The following is a 27,489-nucleotide window of genomic DNA, read 5'->3' on the forward strand; positions in this document are numbered from 1 at the left end:
AGCCCACGGCAGCCCATAGAGCCCCATAGAGACCCCATAGAGCTCCATAGTGACCCCATATCACCCCATAGAGACCCCATATCACCCCATAGAGACCCCATATCACCCCATAGAGCCCCATAGAGACCCCATATCACCCCATAGAGACCCCATATCACCCCATAGAGACCCCATATCCCCCCATATCACCCCATATCACCCCATAGAGCCCCATAGAGCTCCATAGTGACCCCATATCACCCCATAGAGACCCCATATCCCCCCATATCCCCCCATATCACCCCATAGAGACCCCATATCCCCCCATATCACCCCATAGAGACCCCATATCACCCCATAGAGACCCATAGGGACCCATATCACCCCATAGAGACCCCATATCACCCCATATCCCCCCATATCCCCCCATATCCCCCCATATCACCCCATATCACCCCATATCCCCCCATATCACCCCATATCGCCCCATAGCTTTACCTTCACAGAAGAACATGTCCCATACACGTAACACCGCAGCCCACGGCAGCGTGCGTGCGAAGATGCACATGAACCACTCGGTGAGATACAGAACTGGATCCACCCCCTGACCCAAAAGGTGACGGTGGGCACAGGGGGACACGCGGCGTAACAGGGACCCGAACACGGCTGCGTCCAGCTGCACGGCTTCCTATGGGGCATAGGGATACATTGGGACCCCATAAAGAACCATAGGGACACAGAGGGACCCCATTGGGAGCCTTTGGGACCCATAGAGATCCATAGAGGCCCATAGAGACCCATAGGGACACATAGGGACACATAGGGACACATAGAGACCCATAGGGACCCATAGAGACACATAGGGACCCCATAAAGAACCATAGAGACACATAGGGACCCATAGAAACCCCATAGAGACCCATAGAGACTCATAGGGACCCCATTGGGACACATAGGGACACACAGAGACACATAGGGATACATAGAGAGACATAGGGACCCCATAGAGACCCACAGGGACCCATAGAGACCCATAGGGACCCATAGGGACCCATAGAGACACATAGGGACCCATAGGAATACATAGGGAGACATAGGGACCCATATCCCCCCATATACTCCCCATATCCCCCCCATATGGCCCCATATCCCCCCATATAACCCCATATCCCCCCATATAAACCCCTTATCCCCCCATATCCCCCCCTATCCCCCCATATAACCCCATATCCCCCCCATATCCCCCCATATAACCCCATATAACACCATATCCCCCCCATATCCCCCCATATAACCCCATATCCCCCCATATAACCCCATATAACCCCATATCCCCCCATATAACCCCATATCCCCCCATATCCCCCCCTATAACCCCATATCGCCCATATCCCCCCATATCCCCCCATATCCCCCCCATATCCCCCCTATAATCCCCCCATCTCACCAGCCCTGGGCTGTAATACCCCGGCAGGTACCGGTCACAGATCTGCACCAAACACCAGAACGCAGCCTGGGGGGGGGAATGGGGTCAGCTCTGCCCCATAGCGACCCATAGAGACCCATAGAGACACACAGAGACACATAGAGACCCATAGAAACCCATAGAGACACATAGAGACACATAGAGACCCCATAGGACCCCATAGAGACCCATAGAGCACCACAGACACCCCATAGACACCCCATAGATCCCCATAGAGACCCACAGAGCCCCATAGACACCCCATAGAGCCCCATAAAGACCCCATAGAGCCCCATAGAGTCCCATAGGCATCCCATAGAGCCCCATAGGACCCTATAGAGACCCCATAGGACCCCATAGAGCCCCATAGACACCCCATAGAGCCCCATAGACACCCCATAGGACCCCATATCTCCCCATAGAGCCCCATAGACACCCCATAGAGCCCCATAGGACCCTATAGAGACCCCACAGGACCCCATATCTCCCCATAGAGACCCCACAGGACCCCATATCTCCCCAAAGAGACCCCATAGGACCCCATAGAGCCCCATAGGACCCCATAGAGACCCCATAGGACCCCATAGAGCCCCATATCTCCCCATAGAGCCCCCATAGGACCCCATATCTCCCCATAGAGCCCCATAGAGACCCCATAAAACCCCATATCTCCCCATAGAGACCCCATAGGACCCCATAGAGCCCCCATTGGACCCCCTAAGACCCCATAGAGCCCCACAGAGCCCCATAGAGCCTTATAGAGACCACTTAAAGCCCCATAGACACCCCATAGGACCCCATATCTCCCCATAGAGCCCCATAGACACCCCATATCTCCCCATATCTCCCCATAGAGCCCCCATAGAGACCCCATATCTCCCCATATCTCCCCATAGACACCCCATAGACACCCCATATCTCCCCATAGAGCCCCATAGCCCCCCATAGAGCCCCATAGAGCCCCCATAAGCCCCATACAGCCCCATGGAGACCCCATAGAGACCCCATAGGACCCCATATCTCCCCATAGAGCCCCATAGACACCCCATAGGACCCCATATCTCCCCATAGAGCCCCATAGACACCCCATAGAGCCCCATATCTCCCCATAGAGCCCCATAGGACTCCATAGAGACCCACAGAGACCCCATAGGACCCCATAGAGACCCATAGAGACCCCATAGCTCCCCATAGAGCCCCATAGGACCCTATAGAGACCCCATAGGACCCCATAGATCCCCATATCTCCCCACAGAGACCCCATAGGACCCCATAGAGACCCACAGAGCCCCATAGACACCCCATAGAGCCCCATGAAGACCCCATAGAGCCCCATAGAGCCCCATAGGCATCCCATAGAGCCCCATAGGCACCACATAGAGCCCCATAGAGACCCACAGAGCCCCATAGACACCCCATAGAGCCCCATGAAGACCCCATAGAGCCCCATAGGCATCCCATAGAGCCCCATAGGCACCACATAGAGCCCCTTAGAGACCCCATAGGACCCCATAAAGCCCCATAGACACCCCATAGAGCTCCATAGAGCCCCATAGAGATCCCATAGACACCCCATAGGACCCCATATCTCCCCATAGAGCCCCATAGACACCCCATAGAGCCCCATAGGACCCTATAGAGACCCCAAAGGACCCCATATCTCCCCATAGAGACCCCACAGGACCCCATATCTCCCCAAAGAGACCCCATAGGACCCCATAGAGCCCCATAGGACCCTATAGAGACCCCATGGGACCCCATAGAACCCCATATCTCCCCATAGAGACCCCATAGGACCCCATAGAGCCCCATAGGACCCCATAGACCCCACATCTCCCCATATCTCCCCATACTGCCCCCCAACTGACCTCAGCAGGCATGTGCATGAGCAGCACAGCAGCCACGGGTGCCTGTGCCTGGCAATAACCCTCGTGGGGCCGCAGAGCTCCTACTGCCCCATAGAGCCCCATAGAGACCCATAGAGACCCCATAGAGCCCCCTATTACCCCAGAAAGCCCCATAGACACCCCATAGCTCCCCATAGAGCCCCATATCTCCCCATAGAGACCCCATAGGACCCCATAGAGCCCCATAGGACCCCCTAAGACCCCATAGAGACACATAGAGACACATAGAGACCCCATAGTGCCCCATAGAGACCCCATAGAGCCCCCATAAGCCCCATACAGCCCCATGGAGACCCCATAGAGACCCCATAGGACCCCATATCTTTCCATATCTCCCCATAGAGACCCCATAGAGCCCTATAGAGACCCCATAGCTCCCCATAGACACCCATAGCTCCCCATAGAGCCCCTTAGACACCCCATAGAGCCCCACAGAGCCTTATAGAGACCGCTTAAAGCCCCATAGCTCCCCATAGAGCCCCATAGAGACCCCATAGGACCCTATAGAGCCCCATAGAGACCCCATAGGACCCTATAGAGCCCCATAGAGACCCCATAGGACCCCATAGAGCCCCATAGACACCCCATAGGACCCCATATCTCCCCATAGAGCCCCATAGAGCCCCCATAGGACCCCATAGAGCCCCATAGAGCCCCATAGACACCCCATAGCCCCCCATAGAGACCCCATAGACACCCATAGACACCCCATAGCCCCCCATAGAGACCCACAGAGCCCCATAGAGAGTCCATAGGACCCCATATCTCCCCATAGAGCCCCATACACACCCCATAGACACCCACAGCTCCTCATAGAGCCCCATAGAGCCCCATAGACCCCCCTATCACCCCATAGGACCCCATAGAGCCCCATAGAGACCCCATAGGACCCCATATCTCCCCATACTGCCCCCCAACTGACCTCAGCAGGCATGTGCATGAGCAGCACGGCGGCCACTGGAGCCTGTGCCTGGCAATAACCCTCGTGGGGCCGCAGCACCGTGTAGGCCTTCAGCACCCGGTACAGGTCCTGCTGCCTTTATATATGGGCACACACAGGAAGGGGCGGGGCTTAGCAGGGTGTGGCCGGAAGTGGGCGGAGCCGGAAGTGGGCGGAGCCGGAATGGAGCTTTAAAGGCTCGGACAGGAAGAGGCGGGGCCTAAAGGGACCGGGACAGGAAGGGGCGGGGCTTAAGGGTACTGGGACAGGAAGGGGCGGGGCTTAAGGGTACTGGGACAGGAAGGGGCGGGGCTTAAGGGTACTGGGACAGGAAGGGGTGGGGCTTAATGTGGCTGGAACAGGAAGGGGCGGGGCTTAATAGGGTGGGACAGGAAGGGGCGGGGCTTAAAGGCACTGGGACAGGAAGGGGCGGGGCTTAATGGGGTGGGACCAGAAGTGGGCGGGGCTTAAAGGGACCGGACCATGGAGGGGCGGGGCTTAAAGGGACTGGGACAGGAAGGGGCGGGGCTTAATGGGATGAGACCGGAAGTGGGCGGGGCTTGATGGGGTTGTGACCGGAAGTGGGTGGGGCTTACTCGGTCCATGGATGAGAGGGGGCGGGGCTTAATGGGACAGGAAGAGGCGGGGCTTAAAGGGGCAGGCAGGAAGTGGGTGGGGCCAGAGGGGGGCGGGGCATCAGACAGGAAGGGGCGGGGCTTAATGGGGTGGGACCGGAAGTGGGCAGGGTCACTGAGCTGGGAAAGGGGCGGAGCTTACAGAGATGGGGGCGGGGCTTAAATGGGTGGGGCCGGAAGGGGGCGGGGCTAAAGGGGACAATAGAGAAGGGGTGGGTGTGGTCGGAAGTGGGGCAGGAGACCCTTGCTATGGGGCAGAAGAGCTCGCTATGGGGCAGGAGATCCTGCTATGGGGCAGAGGAGCTTGCTATGGGGCAGGAGATCCTGCTATGGGGCAGAAGAGCTTGCTATGGGGCAGGAGATCCTGCTATGGGGCAGAAGAGCTTGCTATGGGGCAGGAGATCCCGCTATGGGGCAGAAGAGCTTGCTATGGGGCAGTAGATCCTGCTATGGCGCAGAAGAGCTTGCTATGGGACAGGAGATGCCTGCTATGGGGCAGAAGAGCTTGCTATGGGGCAGTAGATCCTGCTATGGGGCAGAATAGCTTGCTATGGGGCAGGAGATCCTGCTATGGGGCAGAAGAGCTCGCTATGGGGCAGGAGATCCTGCTATGGGGCAGAGGAGCTTGCTATGGGGCAGGAGATCCTACTATGGGGCAGGAGATACTGCTATGGGGCAGAAGAGCCCACTATGGGGCAGAAGAGCTTGCTATGGGGCAGGAGATGCCTGCTATGGGGCAGTAGATCCTGCTATGGTGCAGAAGAGCTTGCTATGGGGCAGGAGATCCCGCTATGGGGCAGTAGATCCTGCTATGGGGCAGAAGAGCTTGCTATGGGACAGGAGATGCCTGCTATGGGGCAGAAGAGCTTGCTATGGGGCAGGAGATCCTGCTATGGGGCAGAAGAGCTTGCTATGGGGCAGGAGATCCCGCTATGGGGCAGCAGAGCTCGCTATGGGACAGGAGATCCTGCTATGGGGCAGAGGAGCTTGCTATGGGGCAGGAGATCCTGCTATGGGGCAGAGGAGCTTGCTATGGGGCAGAAGAGCCCACTATGGGGCAGGAGATACTGCTATGGGGCAGAAGAGCCCACTATGGGGCAGAATAGCTTGCTATGGGGCACTAGATCCTGCTATGGGGCAGAAGAGCTTGCTATGGGGCAGGAGATGCCTGCTATGGGGCAGGAGATCCTGCTATGGGGCAGAAGAGCTTGCTATGGGGCAGAAGATCCCGCTATGGGGCAGGAGATGCCTGCTATGGGGCAGTAGATCCTGCTATGGCGCAGAAGAGCTTGCTATGGGACAGGAGATCCTGCTATGGGGCAGAAGAGCTCGCTATGGGGCAGGAGATCCTGCTATGGGGCAGAAGAGCTTGCTATGGGGCAGGAGATCCTGCTATGGGGCAGGAGATACTGCTATGGGGCAGAAGAGCCCACTATGGGGCAGAATAGCTTGCTATGGGGCACTAGATCCTGCTATGGCGCAGAAGAGCTTGCTATGGGGCAGGAGATGCCTGCTATGGGGCAGGAGATCCTGCTATGGGGCAGAAGAGCTTGCTATGGGGCAGGAGATCCTGCTATGGGGCAGTAGAGCTCGCTATGGGGCAGGAGATCCTGCTATGGGGCAGGAGATGCCTGCTATGGGGCAGGAGATCCCGCTATGGGGCAGGAGATCCTGCTATGGGGCAGAGGAGCTTGCTATGGGGCAGGAGATCCTGCTATGGGGCAGAGGAGCTTGCTATGGGGCAGGAAAGATAGCTATGGGGCAGGAGATCCTGCTATGGGGCAGGAGATACTGCTATGGGGCAGAAGAGCCCACTATGGGGCAGAATAGCTTGCTATGGGGCACTAGATCCTGCTATGGGGCAGAAGAGCTTGCTATGGGGCAGGAGAATAGCTTGCTATGGGGCACTAGATCCTGCTATGGGACAGGAGATGCCTGCTATGGGGCAGAAGAGCTTGCTATGGGGCAGGAGATCCTGCTATGGGGCAGAGGAGCTTGCTATGGGGCAGTAGATCCTGCTATAGGGCAGAAGAGCTTGCTATGGGACAGGAGATGCCTGCTATGGGGCAGAAGAGCTTGCTATGGGGCAGGAGATCCTGCTATGGGGCAGAAGAGCTTGCTATGGGGCAGGAGATCCCGCTATGGGGCAGGAGATCCTGCTATGGGGCAGAAGAGCTTGCTATGGGGCAGGAGATCCTGCTATGGCGCAGAAGAGCTTGCTATGGGACAGGAGATGCCTGCTATGGGGCAGAAGAGCTTGCTATGGGACAGGAGATGCCTGCTATGGGGCAGAAGAGCTTGCTATGGGGCAGGAGATGCCTGCTATGGGGCAGAAGAGCTTGCTATGGGGCAGGAGATGCCTGCTATGGGGCAGAAGAGCTTGCTATGGGGCAGGAGATGCCTGCTATGGGGCAGGAGATCCTGCTATGGGGCAGAGGAGCTTGCTATGGGGCAGTAGATCCTGCTATAGGGCAGAAGAGCTTGCTATGGGGCAGGAGATCCTGCTATGGGGCAGTAGATCCTGCTATGGCGCAGAAGAGCTTGCTATGGGACAGGAGATGCCTGCTATGGGGCAGAAGAGCTCGCTATGGGGCAGGAGATCCTGCTATGGGGCAGTAGAGCTCGCTATGGGGCAGAAGAGCTCGCTATGGGGCAGGAAAGATGGCTATAGGGCAGAAGAGCCCACTATGGGGCAGAATAGCTTGCTATGGGGCACTAGATCCTGCTATGGGGCAGAAGAGGTTGCTATGGGGCAGGAGATGCCTGCTATGGGGCAGTAGATCCTGCTATGGCGCAGAAGAGCTTCCTATGGGACAGGAGATGCCTGCTATGGGGCAGTAGAGCTTGCTATGGGGCAGAAGAGCTTGCTATGGGGCAGGAGATCCTGCTATGGGGCAGAAGAGCTTGCTATGGGGCAGGAGATCCCGCTATGGGGCAGGAAGTGGGGCCGTGTCCTCACCCGTGTCCCCCCCGTGCGACGAACATCTCGTGGAACGGGAACTGTCGGTGTAAATCCTTCTCAATGGCGTCCAACCAACGCGAGTCACCCGGCTGGCGCTCCAGGTCCTATGGGGCAGACCCATAGATTGAGCCATAGGGACACATAGGGACACATAGGGACCCATAGAGACCCCATAGAGACACACAGAGACACATAGAGACCCCATAGAGACCCATAGGGAACCATAGAGACCCATAGGGACCCATAGGGACACATAGAGACCCCATAGGGACCCATAGAGACCCCATAGTAGACCTATAGGCCCCATAGAGACCCATAGGGACCCATAAAGACCCCATAGACCCCATAGAGACCCATAGGAACCCATAGAAACCCATAGGAACCTATAGAGACCCATAGAGACCCATAGGGACACATAGAGACCCATAGAGACCCCATAGACACCCATAGGGACACATAGAGACCCATAGAGACCCATAGAACCCCATAGAGACCCATAGAGACCCATAGAGACCCCATAGAGACCCATAAAGACACATAGGGACCCATAGAGACCCATAGGGACACATAGAGACCCATAGACCCCATAGAGACCCATAGGGACACATAGAGCCCCATAAAGACCCATAGAGACCCATAGAGACCCCATAGGGACCCATAGGGACCCATAGGGAACCATAGGGACCCATAGAGACCCATAGGGACACATAGAGACCCATAGAGACCCCATAGACCCCATAGAGACCCATGGAGACACATAGAGACCCATAGAGGCCCATAGAGACCCATAGGGACCCCATAGACCCCATAGAGACCCATAGAGACCCCATAGGGACATATAGGGACCCATAGGGAACCATAGGGACCCATAGAGACACATAGGTACACATAGAGACCCATAGAGACCCATAGAGGCCCATAGAGACCCATAGGGACCCCACAGACCCCATAGAGACCCATAGAGACCCATAGGAACCCATAGAGACCCACAGAGACCCATAGAAACACATAGCGACCCATAGAGATACATACAGACCCCATAGAGACCCATAAAGACCCATAGAGATCATATGACCCTATACGGCCATATATGGCCCTTTATGGCCCCCCCACCCCATTATTGCCCCCCCTTATTGCCCCTTACCCCCTTATTACCCCCATTACTGCCCCTATTTGCCCTCCCACCCCCTTATTACGCCCCTTATTCCCCCCCTACCCCCTTATTGCCCCTGTTTCCCCCCCTACCCCCTTATTACCCCCCATTATTGCCCCTATTTGCCCTCCCACCCCCTTATTGCCCCCCTCCCCCCTTATTGCCCCCCCTTATTGTCCCCCTACCCTCATTATTGCCCCACCGCACACTTATTTCCCCCCTTATTGCCCCTATTTCCCCCCCTTATTGCCCCCTACCCCCTTTATTGCCCCCCCACCCTTATTGCCCCCCTATTCTCCCCTTTATTACCCCCTTATTACCCCCCTTATTACCCCTTTTCCGCCCTCCAACCCCCTTATTACCCCCTCTATTGCCCCCCACCCCCTTTATTGCCCCTTATTATCCCCCTTATTGCCCCCCTTATCCCCCCTACCCCCTTATTACCCCCCCTTGTTGCCCCTATTTCCCCCTCATTGCCCCCCAATGTCGCCCTATTTACCCCCCCATCCCCTTATTACCCCCATTACTGCCCATCCACCCCCTTATTACCCCCCATTACTGCCCCTATTTACCCCCCCACCCCCTTATTGCCCCCCTTATTCCCCCCTACCCCCTTATTCCCCCCCCTTATTGCCCCCCCAACCCCTTAATGCCCCTATTTACCCCCCCACCCCCTTATTACCCCCCTTATTACCCCCATTAATTGCCCCCCCATTAATTACCCCCACTAATTGCCCCCCCCCATTAATTACCCCCATTAATTGCCCCCCCCCATTAATTACCCCCACTAATTGCCCCCCCCCATTAATTACCCCCACTAATTGCCCCCATTACCTGGAACAGCCCCGGGTTGTCCATCTGCAGCTGGTGACTGGCCGACAGCAGCTGCCAGGCGCGAGCACGGAGCGACGACGGGATCCCCTTCCTACAGCGCAGCTTCACCTGCCCCATAGCGACCCATAGAGACCCATAGAGACCCATAGAGACACATAGGGACCCATAGGGACCCATAGGGACCCATAGAGACCCCATAGAGACCCATAGGAACACATAGAGACCCATAGCGACCCATAGAGACCCATAGGGACCCATAGAGACCCATAGAGACCCCATAGAGACCCACAGAGACACATAGAGACCCATAGGGACCCATAGAGACACATAGGGACTCATAGAGACACAGAGACCCATAGAGACCCCATAGAGACCCATAGGAACACATAGAGACCCATAGAGACCCATAGGGACCCATAGGGACCCATAGAGACCCATAGAGACCCATAGGGACCCATAGCGACCCATAGAGACACAGAGATACATAGAGACACATAGAAACCCATAGAGACCCATAGGAACACACAGAGACCCATAGAGACCCATAGAGACCCATAGGGACCCATAGGGACCCATAGCGACCCATAGAGACCCCATACAGACCCATAGGGACCCACAGAGACACATAGGGACCCATAGAGACCCATAGGGACCCATAGGGACCCATAGAGACCCATAGAGAGACATAGAGACCCATAGGGACCTATAGGGACCCCTAGCGACCCCATAGAGACCCATAGGGACCCACAGAGACACATAGAGACCCATGGAGACCCATAGGGACCCATAGAGACCCATAGAGACCCATAGGGACCCATAGGGACCCATAGATACACACAGCCAGACCCATAGCGACATACAGCCCCCGCTATGGGGTGAGAATAGCCCACTATGGGGCAGGATGAGGGCGCTATGGGGCAGTAGAGCTCGCTATGGGGTAGGAGGAGCACACTATGGGGCAGGAGGTTCCTGATATGGGGTCAGAAAGGCTTGGTATGGGGCAGGAGGTCACTGCTATGGGGCAGGAGGAGCCCGCTATGGGGCAGAAGATCCTGCTGTGGGGCAGTAGAGCTTACTATGGGGCAGGAGGAGCCCGCTATGGGGCAGTAGAGCTCACTATGGGGCAGGATGAGGGTGCTATGGGGCAGGATGAGGGCGCTATGGGGCAGTAGAGCTCACTATGGGGCAGGATGACGGCGCTATGGGGCAGGATGAGGACGCTATGGGGCAGTAGAGCTCGCTATGGGGCAGGATGAGGGTGCTATGGGGCAGTAGAGCTCGCTATGGGGCAGGCTGAGGGCGCTATGGGGCAGTAGAGCTCGCTATGGGGCAGGCTGAGGGCGCTATGGGGCAGACCCACCTTCTGGTATCTCTTGGTCAGCCATTTGTCCCAATGGGAAAACATCTCCAGCCACTTCAGCTCCCTCTGCCGAGCCACTTCCACGGGCACCGAGCTCTCCCTGTGGGGTGCAGCCCCATAAGTGTGGGGCTCAGCCCCATAAGTGAGTCCCATATGAACCCCCCAACCTCGCCCACCCAACCCTGCCCCATGGTTTGAGGGATCCCGTCGGAGATATGGGGCTCTATGGAGCTCTATGGGGGATGGGGGGCAGCTATGGGGTGTAACAGGGCTCTATGGGGCTCTATGGAGCTCTATGGGGCAGCTATGGGGTGTAACAGGGCTCTATGGGGCTCTATGGAGCTCTATGGGGCAGCTATGGGCTGTAATGGGGATCTATGGGGCAGCTATGGTGTGTAATGGGTCTTAATGGGACTCTATAGAGTTCTACAGGGCAGCTATGGGGTGTAACGGGGCTCTATGGGGCGCTATGGGGCTCTATGGGGCAGATACGGACTGTAATGGGGCTCTATGGGGCTCTAAGGGGCGCTATAGGGCAGCTATAGGGCAGCCATGGGCTGTAATAGGGCTTTATGGAGCTCTATGGGGCATAACAGGGCTCAATGGGGCTCTATGGAGCTCTATGGGGCAGATACGGACTGTAATGGGGCTCTATGGGGTGCTATGGGGCACTATAGGGCAGCTATGGGGCAGCCATGGGCCGTAGTAGGGTTTTATGGGGCTCTATGGGGCATAACAGAGCTCAATGGGGCTCTATGGAGCTCTATGGGGCAGATACGGACTGTAATGGGGCTCTATGGGGCAGCTATGGGGCGCTATAGGGCAGCTATGGGGCAGCCATGGGCTGTAATAGGGCTTTATGGAGCTCTATGGGGCATAACAGGGCTCAATGGGGCTCTATTGAGCTCTATGGGGCAGATACGGACTGTAATGGGGCTCTATGGGGCTCTAAGGGGCGCTATAGGGCAGCTATGGGGCAGCCATGGGCTGTAATAGGGCTTTATGGAGCTCTATGGGGCATAACAGGGCTCAATGGGGCTCTATGGAGCTCTATGGGGCAGATATGGACTGCAATGGGGCTCTATGGGGCTCTAAGGGGCGCTATAGGGCAGCTATAGGGCAGCCATGGGCTGTAATAGGGCTTTATGGAGCTCTATGGGGCCTAACAGGGCTCAGTGGGGCTCTATGGAGCTCTATGGGGCATAACAGGGCTCAGTGGGGCTCTATGGAGCTCTATGGGGCAGATACAGACTGTAATGGGGCTCTATGGGGCGCTATAGGGCAGCTATGGGGCAGCCATGGGCTGTAATAGGGCTTTATGGAGCTCTATGGGGCATAACAGGGCTCAATGGGGCTCTATTGAGCTCTATGGGGCAGATACGGACTGTACTGGGGCTCTATGGGGCAGCTATGGGGCACTATAGGGCAGCTATGGGCTGTAATGGAGCTCAATGAGGCTCTATGGGGCTCTATGGAGCTCTATGGGGCAGATACGGACTGTAATGGGGCTCTATGGGGCGCTATAGGGCAGCTATGGGGCACTATAGGGCAGCTATGGGCTGTAATGGAGCTCAATGAGGCTCTATGGGGCTCTATGGGGCAGATACGGACTGTAATGGGGCTCTATGGGGCTCTATAGGGCAGCTATGGGGCACTATAGGGCAGCTATGGGCTGTAATGGAGCTCAATGTGGCTCTATGGGGCTCTATGGAGCTCTATGGGGCAGATACGGACTGTAATGGGGCTCTATGGGGCAGCTATGGGGCGCTATAGGGCAGCTATGGGGCAGCCATGGGCTGTAATAGGGCTTTATGGAGCTCTATGGGGCATAACAGGGCTCAATGGGGCTCTATGGAGCTCTATGGGGCAGATACGGACTGTAATGGGGCTCTATGGGGCGCTATAGGGCAGCTATGGGGCACTATAGGGCAGCTATGGGCTGTAATGGAGCTCAATGAGGCTCTATGGGGCTCTATGGAGCTCTATGGGGCAGATACGGACTGTAATGGGGCTCTATGGGGCAGCTATGGGGCGCTATAGGGCAGCTATGGGGCAGCCATAGGCCGTAGTAGGGCTTTATGGGGCTCTATGGGGCATAACAGAGCTCAATGGGGCTCTATGGAGCTCTATGGGGCAGATATGGATTGTAATGGGGCTCTATGGGGCTCTATAGGGCAGCTATGGGGCACTATAGGGCAGCTATGGGCTGTAATGGAGCTCAATGAGGCTCTATGGGGCTCTATGGGGCTCTATGGAGCTCTATGGGGCAGATACGGACTGTAATGGGGCTCTATGGGGCGCTATGGGGCGCTATAGGGCAGCTATGGGGCAGCCATGGGCCGTAGTAGGGCTTTATGGGGCTCTATGGGGCATAACAGAGCTCAATGGGGCTCTATGGAGCTCTATGGGGCAGATACGGACTGTAATGGGGCTCTATGGGGCTCTATAGGGCAGCTATGGGGCACTATAGGGCAGCTATGGGCTGTAATGGAGCTCAATGTGGCTCTATGGGGCTCTATGGGGCAGCTATGGGGTGCTATAGGGCAGCTATGGGGCAAATACGGACATTAATAGGGCTCTAAGGAGCTCTATGGGGCAGATATGGACTGTAATGGGGCTCCATGGGGCTCTATAGGGCAGCTATGGGGCAGCCATGGGCCGTAATATGGCTCCATGGAGCTCTATGGGGCAGCTATGGGGCAGATACAAGGTGTCACAGGGCTCTATGGAGTGATATGGAGCTCTATGGGGCAGCTATGGGGCAGCCATGGGCCGTAATAGGGCTTTATGGGGCTCTACGGGGCGCTATAGGGCAGCTATGGGGCTCTATGGAGCTCTATGGGGCAGATACGGACTGTAATGGGGCTCTATGGGGCAGCTATGGGGCGCTATAGGGCAGCTATGGGGCAGCCATGGGCCGTAGTATGGCTTTATGGGGCTCTATGGGGCATAACAGAGCTCAATGGGGCTCTATGGGGCTCTATGGGGCAGATATGGACTGTAATGGGGCTCTATGGGGCTCTATAGGGCAGCTATGGGGCACTATAGGGCAGCTATGGGCTGTAATGGAGCTCAATGAGGCTCTATGGGGCTCTATGGAGCTCTATGGAGCTCTATGGGGCAGATACGGACTGTAATGGGGCTCTATGGGGCTCTATAGGGCAGCTATGGGGCACTATAGGGCAGCTATGGGCTGTAATGGAGCTCAATGAGGCTCTATGGGGCTCTATGGAGCTCTATGGGGCAGATACGGACTATAATGGGGCTCTATGGGGCGCTATGGGGCAGCTATGGGGCACTATAGGGCAGCTATGGGCTGTAATGGAGCTCAATGAGGCTCTATGGGGCTCTATGGAGCTCTATGGGGCAGATACAGACTGTAATGGGGCTCTATGGGGCTCTATAGGGCAGCTATGGGGCACTATAGGGCAGCTATGGGCTGTAATGGAGCTCAATGAGGCTCTATGGAGCTCTATGGGGCAGATACGGACTGTAATGGGGCTCTATGGGGCTCTATAGGGCAGCTATGGGGCACTATAGGGCAGCTATGGGCTGTAATGGAGCTCAATGAGGCTCTATGGGGCTCTATGGGGCTCTATGGAGCTCTATGGGGCAGATACGGACTGTAATGGGGCTCTATGGGGCTCTATGGAGCTCTATGGGGCAGATACGGACTGTAATGGGGCTCTATGGGGCTCTATGGAGCTCTATGGGGCAGATACGGACTGTAATGGGGCTCTATGGGGCTCTATGGAGCTCTATGGGGCAGATACGGACTGTAATGGGGCTCTATGGGGCTCTATGGAGCTCTATGGGGCAGATACGGACTGTAATGGGGCTCTATGGGGCGCTATGGGGCAGCTATGGGGCGACTTACGCTGTCTCGCAGTACTGCGAGCCCCCCAAGAAGCCGTAGCGGTCGGTGCGACGAAAGGTGGGACCCCCCAGCTCCGAATCCGACCCCATAGAGCTGATATCGTCGGGGAACGAGCTGAGGGACCCCGACAGGACGCTGACGGAGTCGGCCTCTGCCCCATAGCGTGTGTGGGGAGGGGGGATGCCGGGCCCCAGGCTGCTGTGGGACCCACGTGTGGGGCCGTTGGATGATGGGGGGCAGCGAGATGCTTGGGGGTCCCAGAGGGGGGCTGGGGGATCCAAGATGGCCGACGGGGTCGGGGCCAAGATGGCCGACGGGGTGGAGGGGGTCTTTGAGTCCAAGATGGCTGACGGAGGAGTGGATGTGGTTGGATCCAAGATGGCCGACGTGGTTGGATCCAAGATGGCCGACGGGGGGGTGGGGGTCTCGGAGTCCAAGATGGCCGACGGGGTGGAGGGGGTCTTTGAGTCCAAGATGGCTGACGGGGGGTTGGATGTGGTTGGATCCAAGATGGCCGACGTGGTTGGATCCAAGATGGCCGACGGGGGGGTGGGGGTCTCGGAGTCCAAGATGGCCGACGGGGTGGAGGGGGTCTTTGAGTCCAAGATGGCTGACGGGGGGTTGGATGTGGTTGGATCCAAGATGGCCGACGTGGTTGGATCCAAGATGGCCGACAGGGGGGTGGGGGTCTTGGAGTCCAAGATGGCCGACGGGGTGGAGGGGGTCTTTGAGTCCAAGATGGCTGACGGGGGGTTGGATGTGGTTGGATCCAAGATGGCCGACGTGGTTGGATCCAAGATGGCCGACGGGGGGGTGGGGGTCTCGGAGTCCAAGATGGCTGCCGTTGGATCCAAGATGGCCGCCGTTGGGGTCTCTGAGTCCAAGATGGCTGACGGGGGGGTGGAGGACTTTGAGTCCAAGATGGCCGCCGTTGGACCCAAGATGGCCGAAGGGGTTGGGTCCAAGATAACCGACGTTGGGGTTTCTGAATCCAAGATGGCCAACGGGGTTGGGTCCAAGATGGCCGACGGGGGGGTGGGGGTCTCGGAGTCCAAGATGGCCGACGTGGGGTTGGATGTGGTTGGATCCAAGATGGCCGACGTGGTTGGATCCAAGATGGCCGACGGGGGGGTGGGGGTCTCGGAGTCCAAGATGGCCGACGGGGTGGAGGGGGTCTTTGAGTCCAAGATGGCTGACGGGGGGTTGGATGTGGTTGGATCCAAGATGGCCGCCGTGGTTGGATCCAAGATGGCCGACGGGGGGGTGGGGGTCTCGGAGTCCAAGATGGCCGACGGGGTTGGATCCAAGATGGCCGACGTTTGGGTCTTTGAGTCCAAGATGGCCGACGGGGTTGGATCCAAGATGGCCGACATTGGATCCAAGATGGCCGACGGGATTGGATCCAAGATGGCCGACGGGGGGGTGGGGGTCTCTGAGTCCAAGATGGCTGCCGTTGGATCCAAGATGGCCGACGTTGGGGTCTCTAAATCCAAGATGGCCGACGTGGTTGGATCCAAGATGGCTGACGGGGGGGTGGGGGCCGTAACCTTTGACCCCAAGATGGCGGATGTTGGGGTGGGGGTCTCTGAGTCCAAGATGGCTGCCGTTGGATCCAAGATGGCCGACGTTGGGGTCTCTGAATCCAAGATGGCCGACGGAGGAGTGGATGTGCTTGGATCCAAGATGGCCGACGGGGCTGTATCCAAGATGGCCGACGTTGGGGTCTTTGAATCCAAGATGGCTGACGGGGTTGGATCCAAGATGGCCGACGTTGGGGTGGGGGTCGTCACCTTTGACCCCAAGATGGCGGATGTTGGGGTGGGGGTCTCTGAGTCCAAGATGGCCGCCGTTGGATCCAAGATGGCCGACGGGGGGATGTGGGTCGTCACCTTTGACCTTAAAGGGGTCAATGATGGGGTCTCTGAATCCAAGATGGCGGACGTTGGGGTTGGGGTCATCACCTTTGACCCCAAGATGGAGGATGCTGGAGTGTGGGTTGTGACCTTTGACCCCAAGATGGCCGACGTGTGTGTCTCCGAAACCAAGATGGCGGACGTTGGGGTCGTCTCCTTTGACCCGAAGATAGCCGACGTTGACCTCCGAGCGCTCTCATTGGCTGACTTAGATACCGAGATGGCCGACGCTGACCTCGCAGCCCTCCCATTGGCTGTTCGTGACCCCAAGATGGCCGCCGAGCGCACTTCCGGTTTCACAGCAGCAGCTCTTGATCCTTCATTGGCTGACCGTGACCCCAAAGTGGCGCCCTTTGACCCCAAGATGGCCGCCGCCGACCCGTGGGAGTATTCTGCATTTTGATTGGCCGCCGCCGACACCCGGTAGCATTCCGCCTCCTGATTGGCCAATTCTGACCCCCTGTACCATACCGCCTCCTGATTGGCCACCGCCGACCCCACACTGGCATCCATTGCCCCCCCACCCCCACGTGACCCCGTGCTGACCGCGGCTGACCCCACGTCGTCCAACGTCGACCCGGAAGCGGCGGAAGCGGCTCCCTCGCCATCACGTGACCCCGCCGTGACCCCCGCTGACCCCTCACTGACCTCCGACGCTTTCACATCCACTTCCGCCCCCTTCAGGCCCCGCCGCCCCCTCCCCTTGGCCGCCATTTTGCCCCTGGGAGGAGGCCGCGGCGGCCCCGCGCCTGTAGGCCGCGTTTCCATGGCAACAAACGGGGCCTTGAAGGAGGCCGACAACCCCCCGGGCCCGTTGCCGTGGAGATGCGCGCGCAGCGCCTCGCCCGCTTCCGCTTCCGGTTCGGAGAGCCAATGGGAGAGAGGCACAACCCACTTCCGGGTAGGGCGACTTTCGGGTTGGGCGACTTCCGGGTTCTGCTACTTCCGGGTCCTGCTACTTCCGGGTTCTGCGACTTCCGGGTTCTGCGACTTCCGGTTTTTTCACTTCCGGCTTCCGGTGTGAGCGCTGCCTCTGTGGGAGCGCGACCGTCTGAACGTCTCACTTCCGCTTGCGTCCATTTCCGGTTCCGGTGGAGCCTATGGTTTATGCTAGGCAACCGGGCCCCGTTTTTTGACCCATTTCCTCGTTTTTTGCCCCAAAATCAACACCGGAAACCGCTCCTCATTGCTCCTCCCCCTCACTTCCGCCTTTATTGCGCTGTCTCTATTAGCCAGAGCCTCACTTCCGGTCATCCCTTCTCTCCCGTCCTCTCTATGGTGCTGGAGGACCGGAAGTGGTTTCTCCTCTCGCGCTCCCATTGGCGGAGGCTCCTCGGGCTCGCATCCCATTGGCTGATGGCGTTGACTACATCTCCCGGCAGCCCCCGCGCAGCCGCCATTTTGAATTGGGTGGGGGAGACCCAAAATCGTCCGAAATAAGCCCAAAAACGGCCCCAAAATGGGCCAAAAATGGCCCAAAATAAAGAACAGAAGCACAAGAAGGACTAAAGGTGACCAAAGTGTCGATAATGAGGCTCAAATTGACCCAAATGAGAATGAAAAAACATTAAAAATTTTAAAAAATCAAAAAATTTAAAAAAAAAATTTAAAAGAAAATTTAAAAAATTTAAATTAAATCATTTTAAAAAATTAAAAATTCAAAAAAGAAAAAAGTCATTAAAAATTTTAAAAATTAAAAAGTCATTTAATAAAATTAAAATCATTTTAATTTAATTTAATTTAATTTAATTTTATTTATTTTATTTTATTTTATTTTATTTTATTTTATTTTATTTTATTTTTATTTTATAGAAAAAAGTCATTAAAAATTTTAAAAATTAAAAAGTCATTTAATAAAATTAAAGTCATTTTAATTTAATTTAATTTTTTATTTTATTTTATTTTATTTTATTTTATTTTATAGAAAAAAGTCATTAAAAATTTTAAAAATTAAAAAGTCATTTAATACAATTAAAGTCATTTTAATTTATTTAATTTTTTATTTTATTTTATTTTATTTTATTTTATTTTATTTTATTTTATTTTATTTTATTTTTATTTTATAGAAAAAAGTCATTAAAAATTTTAAAAATTAAAAAATCATTTAATAAAATTAAAGTCATTTTAATTTAATTTAATTTTTATTTTATTTTATTTTATTTTATTTTATTTTATTTTATTTTATTTTATTTTTATTTTATAGAAAAAAGTCATTAAAAATTTAAAAAATTAAAAAGTCATTTAATAAAATTAAAGTCATTTTAATTTAATTTAATTTAATTATTTTTTTATTTTATTTTATTTTATTAATTATTAGTTAATTAAATTAATTTAATTTAAATCTCTTTAATAAAAAAAAATTTAAAAGTCGTTTAAAAATTTTAGAAATTAAAAAAAAATTAAAAATTAAAAGGTCATTAAAAAAGAAAAAAAAATTAAAAAAAATGAAAAAGTCGTTAAAAATAAAATGAAAATTTAAAAATTAAAAAAAAATAAATTATTATATATTATATATTATAATATATTTAAATATTTAAAATTTTTATTAAATTAATAAAATTTAATAAAATTTTAACTTAATAAAATTTATGAAATTAAATTTTAAAATATTTAAAAATATTTAAAATTCCGAAAGTTAAAAAGTCATTAAAAATTTAAAAAAAATAAATATTGAAAAAATTAAAGTCATTAAAGAAAATTGAAAAAATCAAGAGATTGAAAAGTCATTAAAAAATTAAAAAAAAAAATAAAAAATTATAAAGTCATTAAAAATTAATTAAAAATTAATAATTCAAAAAATTAAAAAATATTTAGAAGTTTTTAAGAAATTAATTTAATTAAATTCGTTACAAAAAATTTAAAAATATTTAAAAAAATAAAAAATTAGTCATTTAAAGAATTTTAAAAATGAAAAAAAAATCAGAAAATTAAGAAGCCAAAAAATTGAAGTCATTAAAAAAATTAAAAATCAAAAATCATTTTAAAAGTTTTAAAAATTTAAATAATTTTAAATATAAATATATATAAAAATAAGAAAAAATAAATATAAATATATATATAAATATATATATAAATATAAATTTAAATAATTTTAAAAGTTGTTTAAAAAATAAAAATAATATTTAAAAAATTTAAAAAATTTAAAAAGTTATTTAAAAATTTTTAAAAAATTAAAAATTAAAAAAAAATTAAAAAGTCATTTAAAAATTCTAATAATTTTTTAAAATTCCAAAAATTAAAATTCATTTAAATTTTAATTTTTTTAAAAATTAAAAAGTTATTAAAATATTTAAAAAATTAAAAATTCATAAAATTCAAAAGATATTTAAAAAAATAAATTAAAAATTGAGATTAAAAGTCACTCCAAAAAAGGCGAAAGTGCGACTACGAAACTTCTGATGAGACGGGGAGGCTCAGATTTACTTATTATTATTTTTATGGCTTATATTTATTTATTATTATTTTTTTTGTGGCGAAAGTGCGACTACGGAACTTGAAATGGGGGGGATTTTTATGCTGGCGAAAGTGCGGCTACGGAACTTGAAATGGGGGGGCATTTTTATGGTGGCGAAAGTGCGGCTGCGGAAATAAATTTTCACTGAGGGGGGGAACTTTTATAGTGGCGAAAGTGCGTCTACGGAACTTGTAATTGGTCGGAGGGGGCGGTAAGATTTATTTATTATTATTTTATTATTATTTTTATGTTGGCGAAATTGCCGGGGGGGGGTTAGATGCATTTACTATTTTTTTATTATTATTATTATTACGGTGGCGAAAGTGCGGATACGGAACTTGTAATAGCAGGGATTTTTTTTCGTGGCGAAAGTGCGGATACGGAACTTGTAATGGCAAGGATTTTTTATGGTGGCGAAAGTGCGGGGTGATTCGATTTACTCATTATTATTTTTCTCGTGGCGAAAGTGCTGCTGCGGAAATGACGCTATACCGTGGGGGGGCGGTTGGAGGAGGAGATCTCGCGAGATTTGGCTCAGGGCGCGAGCTCGGCCGTTGGCTCCACCCCCGGCCCCGCCCCTCACGGTCTCACAGCGGCGGCGGCGGCGGCGGCGGCGGTTCCGACTCGTTCCGATCCGTCCCGATCTATTCCGATCCGTTCCGATTGGTTCCGATCCATTCCGATCCGTTCCGACCCGTTCCGATCGGTTCCGATCCGTTGTAGTTCCGTCCATCGGTTTACGGAGGGCCCGGTTGTTTCCCCACCCCGTTAAGGGGCGGTTGAGGCAGGTGAGATGGGAAGGAGGAGGTGGGGATAGGGGGGTATGGGGGGTATAGGGGGGTTTAAAGGGGTTAAAGGGGATATAGGGGGGTATAGAGGGGGATATAGGGGAGATATAGGGGGATATGGGGGGTTTAAAGAGGATATGGGGTATATAGGGCCGTATAGGGGGAGATATGAGGGGATATAGGGGGTTAAAGGGGGATATGGGGGGTTTAAAGGAGATGTGGGGTACATAGGACCATGTAGGGGGAGATATGGGGAAATATAGGGGGTTAAAGGGGGATATAGGGGGGTTTGAGGTAAAAGTGAGGTAAAATTGGCGTAAAACGGGGTGAAAATGGGGGATGTGAGGTAAATGTTGGGGGAAGTGGGATGAAATTGGGAGATGTGAGGTAAAATTGGGGGGAAATGGGGTGAAAATGGGGGATCTGAGGTAAAACTGAGGTAAAATTGGGGTAAAATGTGGTTCTGAGGTAAAATTGGGGGGAAATAAGGGGGAACATGGGAGATATGAGGTAAAAGTGTGGTAAAATTGGGGTAAAATGGGGTAAATTTGGGGGATGTGAGGTAAAATTGGGGGTAAATGGGGTAAAAATGGGGGATGTGAGGTAAAACTAGGGGGAAATGTGGGGGAAATGGGAGATCTGAGGTAAAATTGGGGGGAAATGGGGTAAAAATGGGGGATCTGAGGTAAATGTTGGGGGGAAATGAGGTAAAAATGGGGGATCTGAGGTAAAACTGAGGTAAAATTGGGGTAAAATGGGGTTCTGAGGTAAAATTGGGGGGTAAATAGGGGGGAAATGGGAGATATGAGGTAAAAGTGTGGTAAAATTGGGGTAAAATGGGGTGAATTTGGGGTATATGAGGTAAATGTTGGGGGGATGAGGGAAATATGGGGGTTTTGAGGTAAAACTGAGGTAAATTTGGGGTAAAATGGGGTGAAAATTGGGGTGTGAGGGGGAATGTGGGGATACTGAGGTGAATGGAGGGGAATATGAGGTAAATGTTGGGGATTTTAGGGTAAATATTGAGGATTTGAGGTAAAAGTGGGTGAATTTAGGTGAATATTGGGAATATTGAGGGAAATATGGGGGTTTTGAGGTGAAATTGAGGTAAATTTGGGTAGAAATTGGGTAAATTTGGGGGTGTGAGGGGGAATGTGGGGATACTGAGGTGAATGGAGGGGAATATGAGGTAAATGTTGGGGATTTTGGGGTAAATATTGAGGATTTGAGGTAAAACTGGGTGAATTTAGGTGAATATTGGGAATATTGAGGGAAATATGGGGGATTTGAGGTGAAACTGAGGTAAATTTGGTTGGAAATGGGGTGAATTTGGGGCCAATTTGAGGGGGAATGTGGGGATACTGAGGTGAATGGAGGGGAATATGAGGTAGATGTTGGGGATTTTGGGGTAAATGTGGGGGATTTGAGGTAAAACTGGGTGAATTTGGGGATATTTAGGTGAACATTGGGAATATTGAGGGAAATATGGGGGTTTGGAGGTGAAATTGAGGTAAATTTGGGTGGAAATGGGGTAAATTTGGGGGTGTGAGGGGGAATGTGGGGATACTGAGGTGAATGGAGGGGAATATGAGGTAAATGTTGGGGATTTTGGGGTAAATGTGGGGGATTTGAGGTAAAACTGGGTGAATTTAGGTGAACATTGGGAATATTGAGGGATATATGGGGGTTTGGAGGTAAAATTGAGGTAAATTTGGGTGGAAATGGGGTGAATTTGGGGGTGTGAGGGGAAATGTGGGGATACTGAGGTGAATGGAGGGGAATATGAGGTAAATGTTGGGGATTTTGGGGTAAATATTGAGGATCTGAGGTAAAACTGGGTGAATTTAGGTGAATATTGGGAATATTGAGGGAAATATGGGGGATTTGAGGTGAAATTGAGGTAAATTTGGGTGGAAATGGGGTGAATTTGAGGGTGTGAGGGGGAATGTGGGGATGCTGAGGTGAATGGAGGGGAATATGAGGTAAATGTTGGGGATTTTGGGGTAAATATTGAGGATCTGAGGTAAAACTGGGTGAATTTAGGTGAATATTGGGAATATTGAGGGAAATATGGGGGATTTGAGGTGAAATTGAGGTAAATTTGGGTGGAAATGGGGTGAATTTGAGGGTGTGAGGGGGAATGTGGGGATGCTGAGGTGAATGGAGGGGAATATGAGGTAAATGTTGGGGATTTTGGGGTAAATATTGAGGATTTGAAATAAAAGTGGGTGAATTTAGGTGAATATTGGGAATATTGAGGGAAATATGGGGGTTTTGAGGTAAAACTGAGGTAAATTTGGGGGGAAATGGGGTGAATTTTGGGGTGTGAGGGGGAATGTGGGGATGCTGAGGTGAATGGAGGGGAATATGAGGTAAATGTTGGGGATTTTGGGGTAAATATTGAGGATTTGAGGTAAAACTGGGTGAATTTGGGGATATTTAGGTGAACATTGGGAATATTGAGGGAAATATGGGGGTTTGGAGGTGAAATTGAGGTAAATTTGGGTGGAAATGGGGTAAATTTGGGGGTGTGAGGGGGAATGTGGGGATACTGAGGTGAATGGAGGGGAATATGAGGTAAATGTTGGGGATTTTGGGGTAAATGTGGGGGATTTGAGGTAAAACTGGGTGAATTTAGGTGAACATTGGGAATATTGAGGGATATATGGGGGTTTGGAGGTAAAATTGAGGTAAATTTGGGTGGAAATGGGGTGAATTTGGGGGTGTGAGGGGAAATGTGGGGATACTGAGGTGAATGGAGGGGAATGTGAGGTAAATCTTGGAGATTTTGGGGTAAATGTTGAGGATTTGAGGTAAAACTGAGTGAATTTAGGTGAATATTGGGAATATTGAGGGAAATATGGGGGATTTGAGGTAAAACTGAGGTAAATTTGGGTGGAAATGGGGTAAATTTGAGGGTGTGAGGGGGAATGTGGGGATGCTGAGGTGAATGGAGGGGAATTATGAGGTAAATGTTGGGGATTTTGGGGTAAATGTGGGGGATTTGAGGTAAAACTGGGTGAATTTAGGTGAATATTGGGAATATTGAGGGAAATATGGGGGTTTTGAGGTAAAATTGAGGTAAATTTGGGTGGAAATGGGGTGAATTTGGGGGTGTGAGGGGAAATGGGGGGGATACTGAGGTGAATGGAGGGGAATATGAGGTAAATGTTGGGGATTTTGGGGTAAATATTGAGGATTTGAGGTAAAAATGAGTGAATTTGGGGATATTTAGGTGAACATTGGGAATATTGAGGGAAATATGGGGGTTTGGAGGTAAAACTGAGGTAAATTTGGGGGAAATGGGGTAAAAATGGGGGTGTGAGGGGAATATGAGGTAAATGTTGGGGATTTTGGGGTAAATATTGAGGATTTGAGGTAAAACTGAGGTAAATTTGGGGGTATTTAGTTGAATGTTGGGAATATTGAGGGAAATATGGGGGTTTTGAGGTGAAATTGAGGTAAATTTGGGTGGAAATGGGGTAAATTTGGGGGTGTGAGGGGAAGTGTGGGGGTGCTGAGGTGAATGGAGGGGAATATGAGGTAAATGTTGGGGATTTTGGGGTAAATATTGAGGATTTGAGGTAAACTGGTGAATTTAGGTGAATATTGGGAATATTGAGGGAAATATGGGGGTTTGAGGTAAAACTGAGGTAAATTTGGGTGGAAATGGGGTAAATTTGGGGGTGTGAGGGGAATGTGGGGATACTGAGGTGAATGGAGGGGAATGTGAGGTAAATGTTGGGAATATTGGGGTAAATGTGGGGGATTTGTGGTAAAACTGGGTGAATTTAGGTGAATATTGGGAATATTGAGGGGAAATATGGGGGTTTTGAGGTGAAATTGAGGTAAATTTGGGGGGAAATGGGGTGAAAATGGGGGTGTGAGGGGGAATATGGGGGCGCTGAGGTGAATGGAGGGGAATGTGAGGTAAATGTTGGGGATTTGGGGTAAATATTGAGGATTTGAGGTAAAACTGGGTGAATTTAGGTGAATATTGGGAATATTGAGGGAAATATGGGAGTTATGAGGTAATTTGGGTGGAAACTGAGGTAATTTGGGGTTGGGAGTGTGAGGGGAAGTGTGGGGGTGCTGAGGTGAATGGAGGGGAATATGAGGTAAATGTTGGGGATTTTGGGGTAAATATTGAGGATTTGAGGTAAAACTGAGGTGAATTTGGGGATATTTAGGTGAATATTGGGAATATTGAGGGAAATATGGGGTTTTGAGGTAAAACTGAGGTAAATTTGGGTGGAAATGGGGTGAATTTGGGAGTGTGAGGGGGAATGTGGGGATACTGAGGTGAATGGAGGGGAATATGAGGTAAATGTTGGGGATTTTGGGGTAAATGTGGGGGATTTGAGGTAAAACTGAGTGAATTTAGGTGAATATTGGGAATATTGAGGGAAATATGGGGGTTTGGAGGTAAAACTGAGGTAAATTTGGGGGGAAATGGGGTAAATTTGGGGGTGTGAGGGGAAATGGGGGATGCTGAGGTGAATGGAGGGGAATGTGAGGTAAATGTTGGGGATTTTGAGGTAAATATTGAGGATTTGAGGTAAAATTGAGGTAAATTCAGGGATATTTAGGTGAAAATTGGGAATATTGAGGGAAATATGGGGGATTTGAGGTAAAATTGAGGTAAATTTGGGGGGAAATGGGGTAAATTTGGGGGTGTGAGGGGGAATGTGGGGATACTGAGGTGAATGGAGGGGAATGTGAGGTAAATGTTGGGGATTTTGGGGTAAATATTGAGGATTTGAGGTAAAACTGGGTGAATGTAGGTGAATATTGGGAATATTAAGGGAAATATGGGGGTTTGGAGGTGAAATTGAGGTAAATTTGGGGGGAAATGGGGTGAATTTGGGGGTGTGAGGGGAAATGTGGGGATGCTGAGGTGAATGGAGGGGAATATGAGGTAAATGTTGGGGATTTTGGGGTAAATATTGAGGATTTGAGGTAAAACTGAGGTAAATTTGGGGGGAAATGGGGTGAAAATGGGGGTGTGTGGGGAATATGAGGTAAATATTGGGGATTTTGGGGTAAATATTGAGGATTTGAGGTAAAACTGAGGTGAATTTGGGTATATTTAGTTGAATGTTGGGAATATTGAGGGAAATATGGGGGTTTTGAGGTGAAACTGAGGTAAATTTGGGGGGAAATGGGGTGAATTTGGGGGTGTGAGGGGAAATGGGGGGATGCTGAGGTGAATGGAGGGGAATATGAGGTAAATGTTGGGGATTTTGGGGTAAATATTGAGGATTTGAGGTAAAAGTGGGTGAATTTAGATGAACATCGGGAATATTGAGGGAAATATGGGGGTTTTGAGGTAAAACTGAGGTAAATTTGGGGGGAAATGGGGTAAATTTGGGGGTGTGAGGGGGAATGTCGGGATACTGAGGTGAATGGAGGGGAATATGAGGTAAATGTTGGGGATTTTGGGGTAAATATGGAGGATTTGAGGTAAAACTGAGGTGAATTTGGGGATATTTAGTTGAATGTTGGGAATATTGAGGGAAATATGGGAGTTTTGAGGTAAAACTGAGGTAAATTTGGGTGGAAATGGGGTGAATTTGGGGGTGTGAGGGGAATATGAGGTAAATGTTGGGGATTTTGGGGTAAATATTGGGGATTTGAGGTAAAACTGAGTGAATTTAGGTGAATATTTGGAATATTGAGGGAAATATGGGAGTTTTGAGGTAAAATTGAGGTAAATTTGGGGGGAAATGGGGTGAATTTGGGGGTGTGAGGGGAATATGAGGTAAATGTTGGGGATTTTGGGGTAAATATTGGGGATTTGAGGTAAAACTGAGTGAATTTAGGTGAATATTTGGAATATTGAGGGAAATATGGGGGTTTGGAGGTAAAACTGAGGTAAATTTGGGTGGAAATGGGGTGAATTTGGGGGTGTGAGGGGGAATGTGGGGATGCTGAGGTGAATGGAGGGGAATATGAGGTAAATGTTGGGGATTTTGGGGTAAATATTGAGGATTTGAGGTAAAACTGGGTGAATTTAGGTGAATATTGGGAATATTGAGGGAAATATGGGGGTTTGGAGGAAAACCTGAGGTAAATTTGAGTGGAAATGGGGTAAATTTGGGGGTGTGAGGGGAAGTGAGGGGATGCTGAGGTGAATGGAGGGGAATATGAGGTAAATGTTGGGGATTTTGGGGTAAATATTGAGGATTTGAGGGAAAACTGGGTGAATTTGGGGATATTTAG

At 50.7% G+C, this 27,489-nt stretch overlaps 2 protein-coding genes across 7 annotated transcripts in view; both read right to left on the reverse strand.

Annotated features, from left to right (window-relative positions):
• LOC107307439 (uncharacterized) overlaps positions 1 to 18,883 on the reverse strand; it is a 29,479-nt gene extending 10,596 nt beyond the window's left edge. For 3 of the 6 annotated variants that reach the window (XR_014941058.1, XM_085533248.1, XM_085533251.1), the window contains exons 1-7: positions 15,113 to 18,883; positions 11,236 to 11,335; positions 9,876 to 9,983; positions 7,886 to 7,992; positions 4,274 to 4,388; positions 1,427 to 1,492; positions 478 to 667 (exon numbers count right to left, since the gene is read on the reverse strand). Coding sequence is in view for 5 of the 6 variants with exons in the window: in XM_085533248.1 (XP_085389374.1) it covers positions 478 to 667; positions 1,427 to 1,492; positions 4,274 to 4,388; positions 7,886 to 7,992; positions 9,876 to 9,983; positions 11,236 to 11,335; positions 15,113 to 17,793 (3,367 nt within the window). In the remaining variant the exon portion in view is untranslated. Of the gene's footprint in view, positions 1 to 477; positions 668 to 1,426; positions 1,493 to 3,312; positions 3,355 to 4,273; positions 4,512 to 7,885; positions 7,993 to 9,875; positions 9,984 to 11,235; positions 11,336 to 15,112 lie in introns of those variants that run through there. The other 3 variants (XM_085533249.1, XM_085533250.1, XM_085533252.1) reach the window with 3 other exon arrangements.
• The window catches only part of SETD1A (SET domain containing 1A, histone lysine methyltransferase), a 91,927-nt gene that overhangs the window by 40,848 nt on the left and 23,590 nt on the right, over positions 1 to 27,489 (reverse strand).

The sequence above is a fragment of the Coturnix japonica genome, unplaced genomic scaffold, assembly GCF_054131305.1.
Source record: "Coturnix japonica strain WE unplaced genomic scaffold, WE-NBRP24 Scf058, whole genome shotgun sequence".
NCBI classification, from domain to species: Eukaryota; Metazoa; Chordata; class Aves; order Galliformes; family Phasianidae; genus Coturnix; species Coturnix japonica.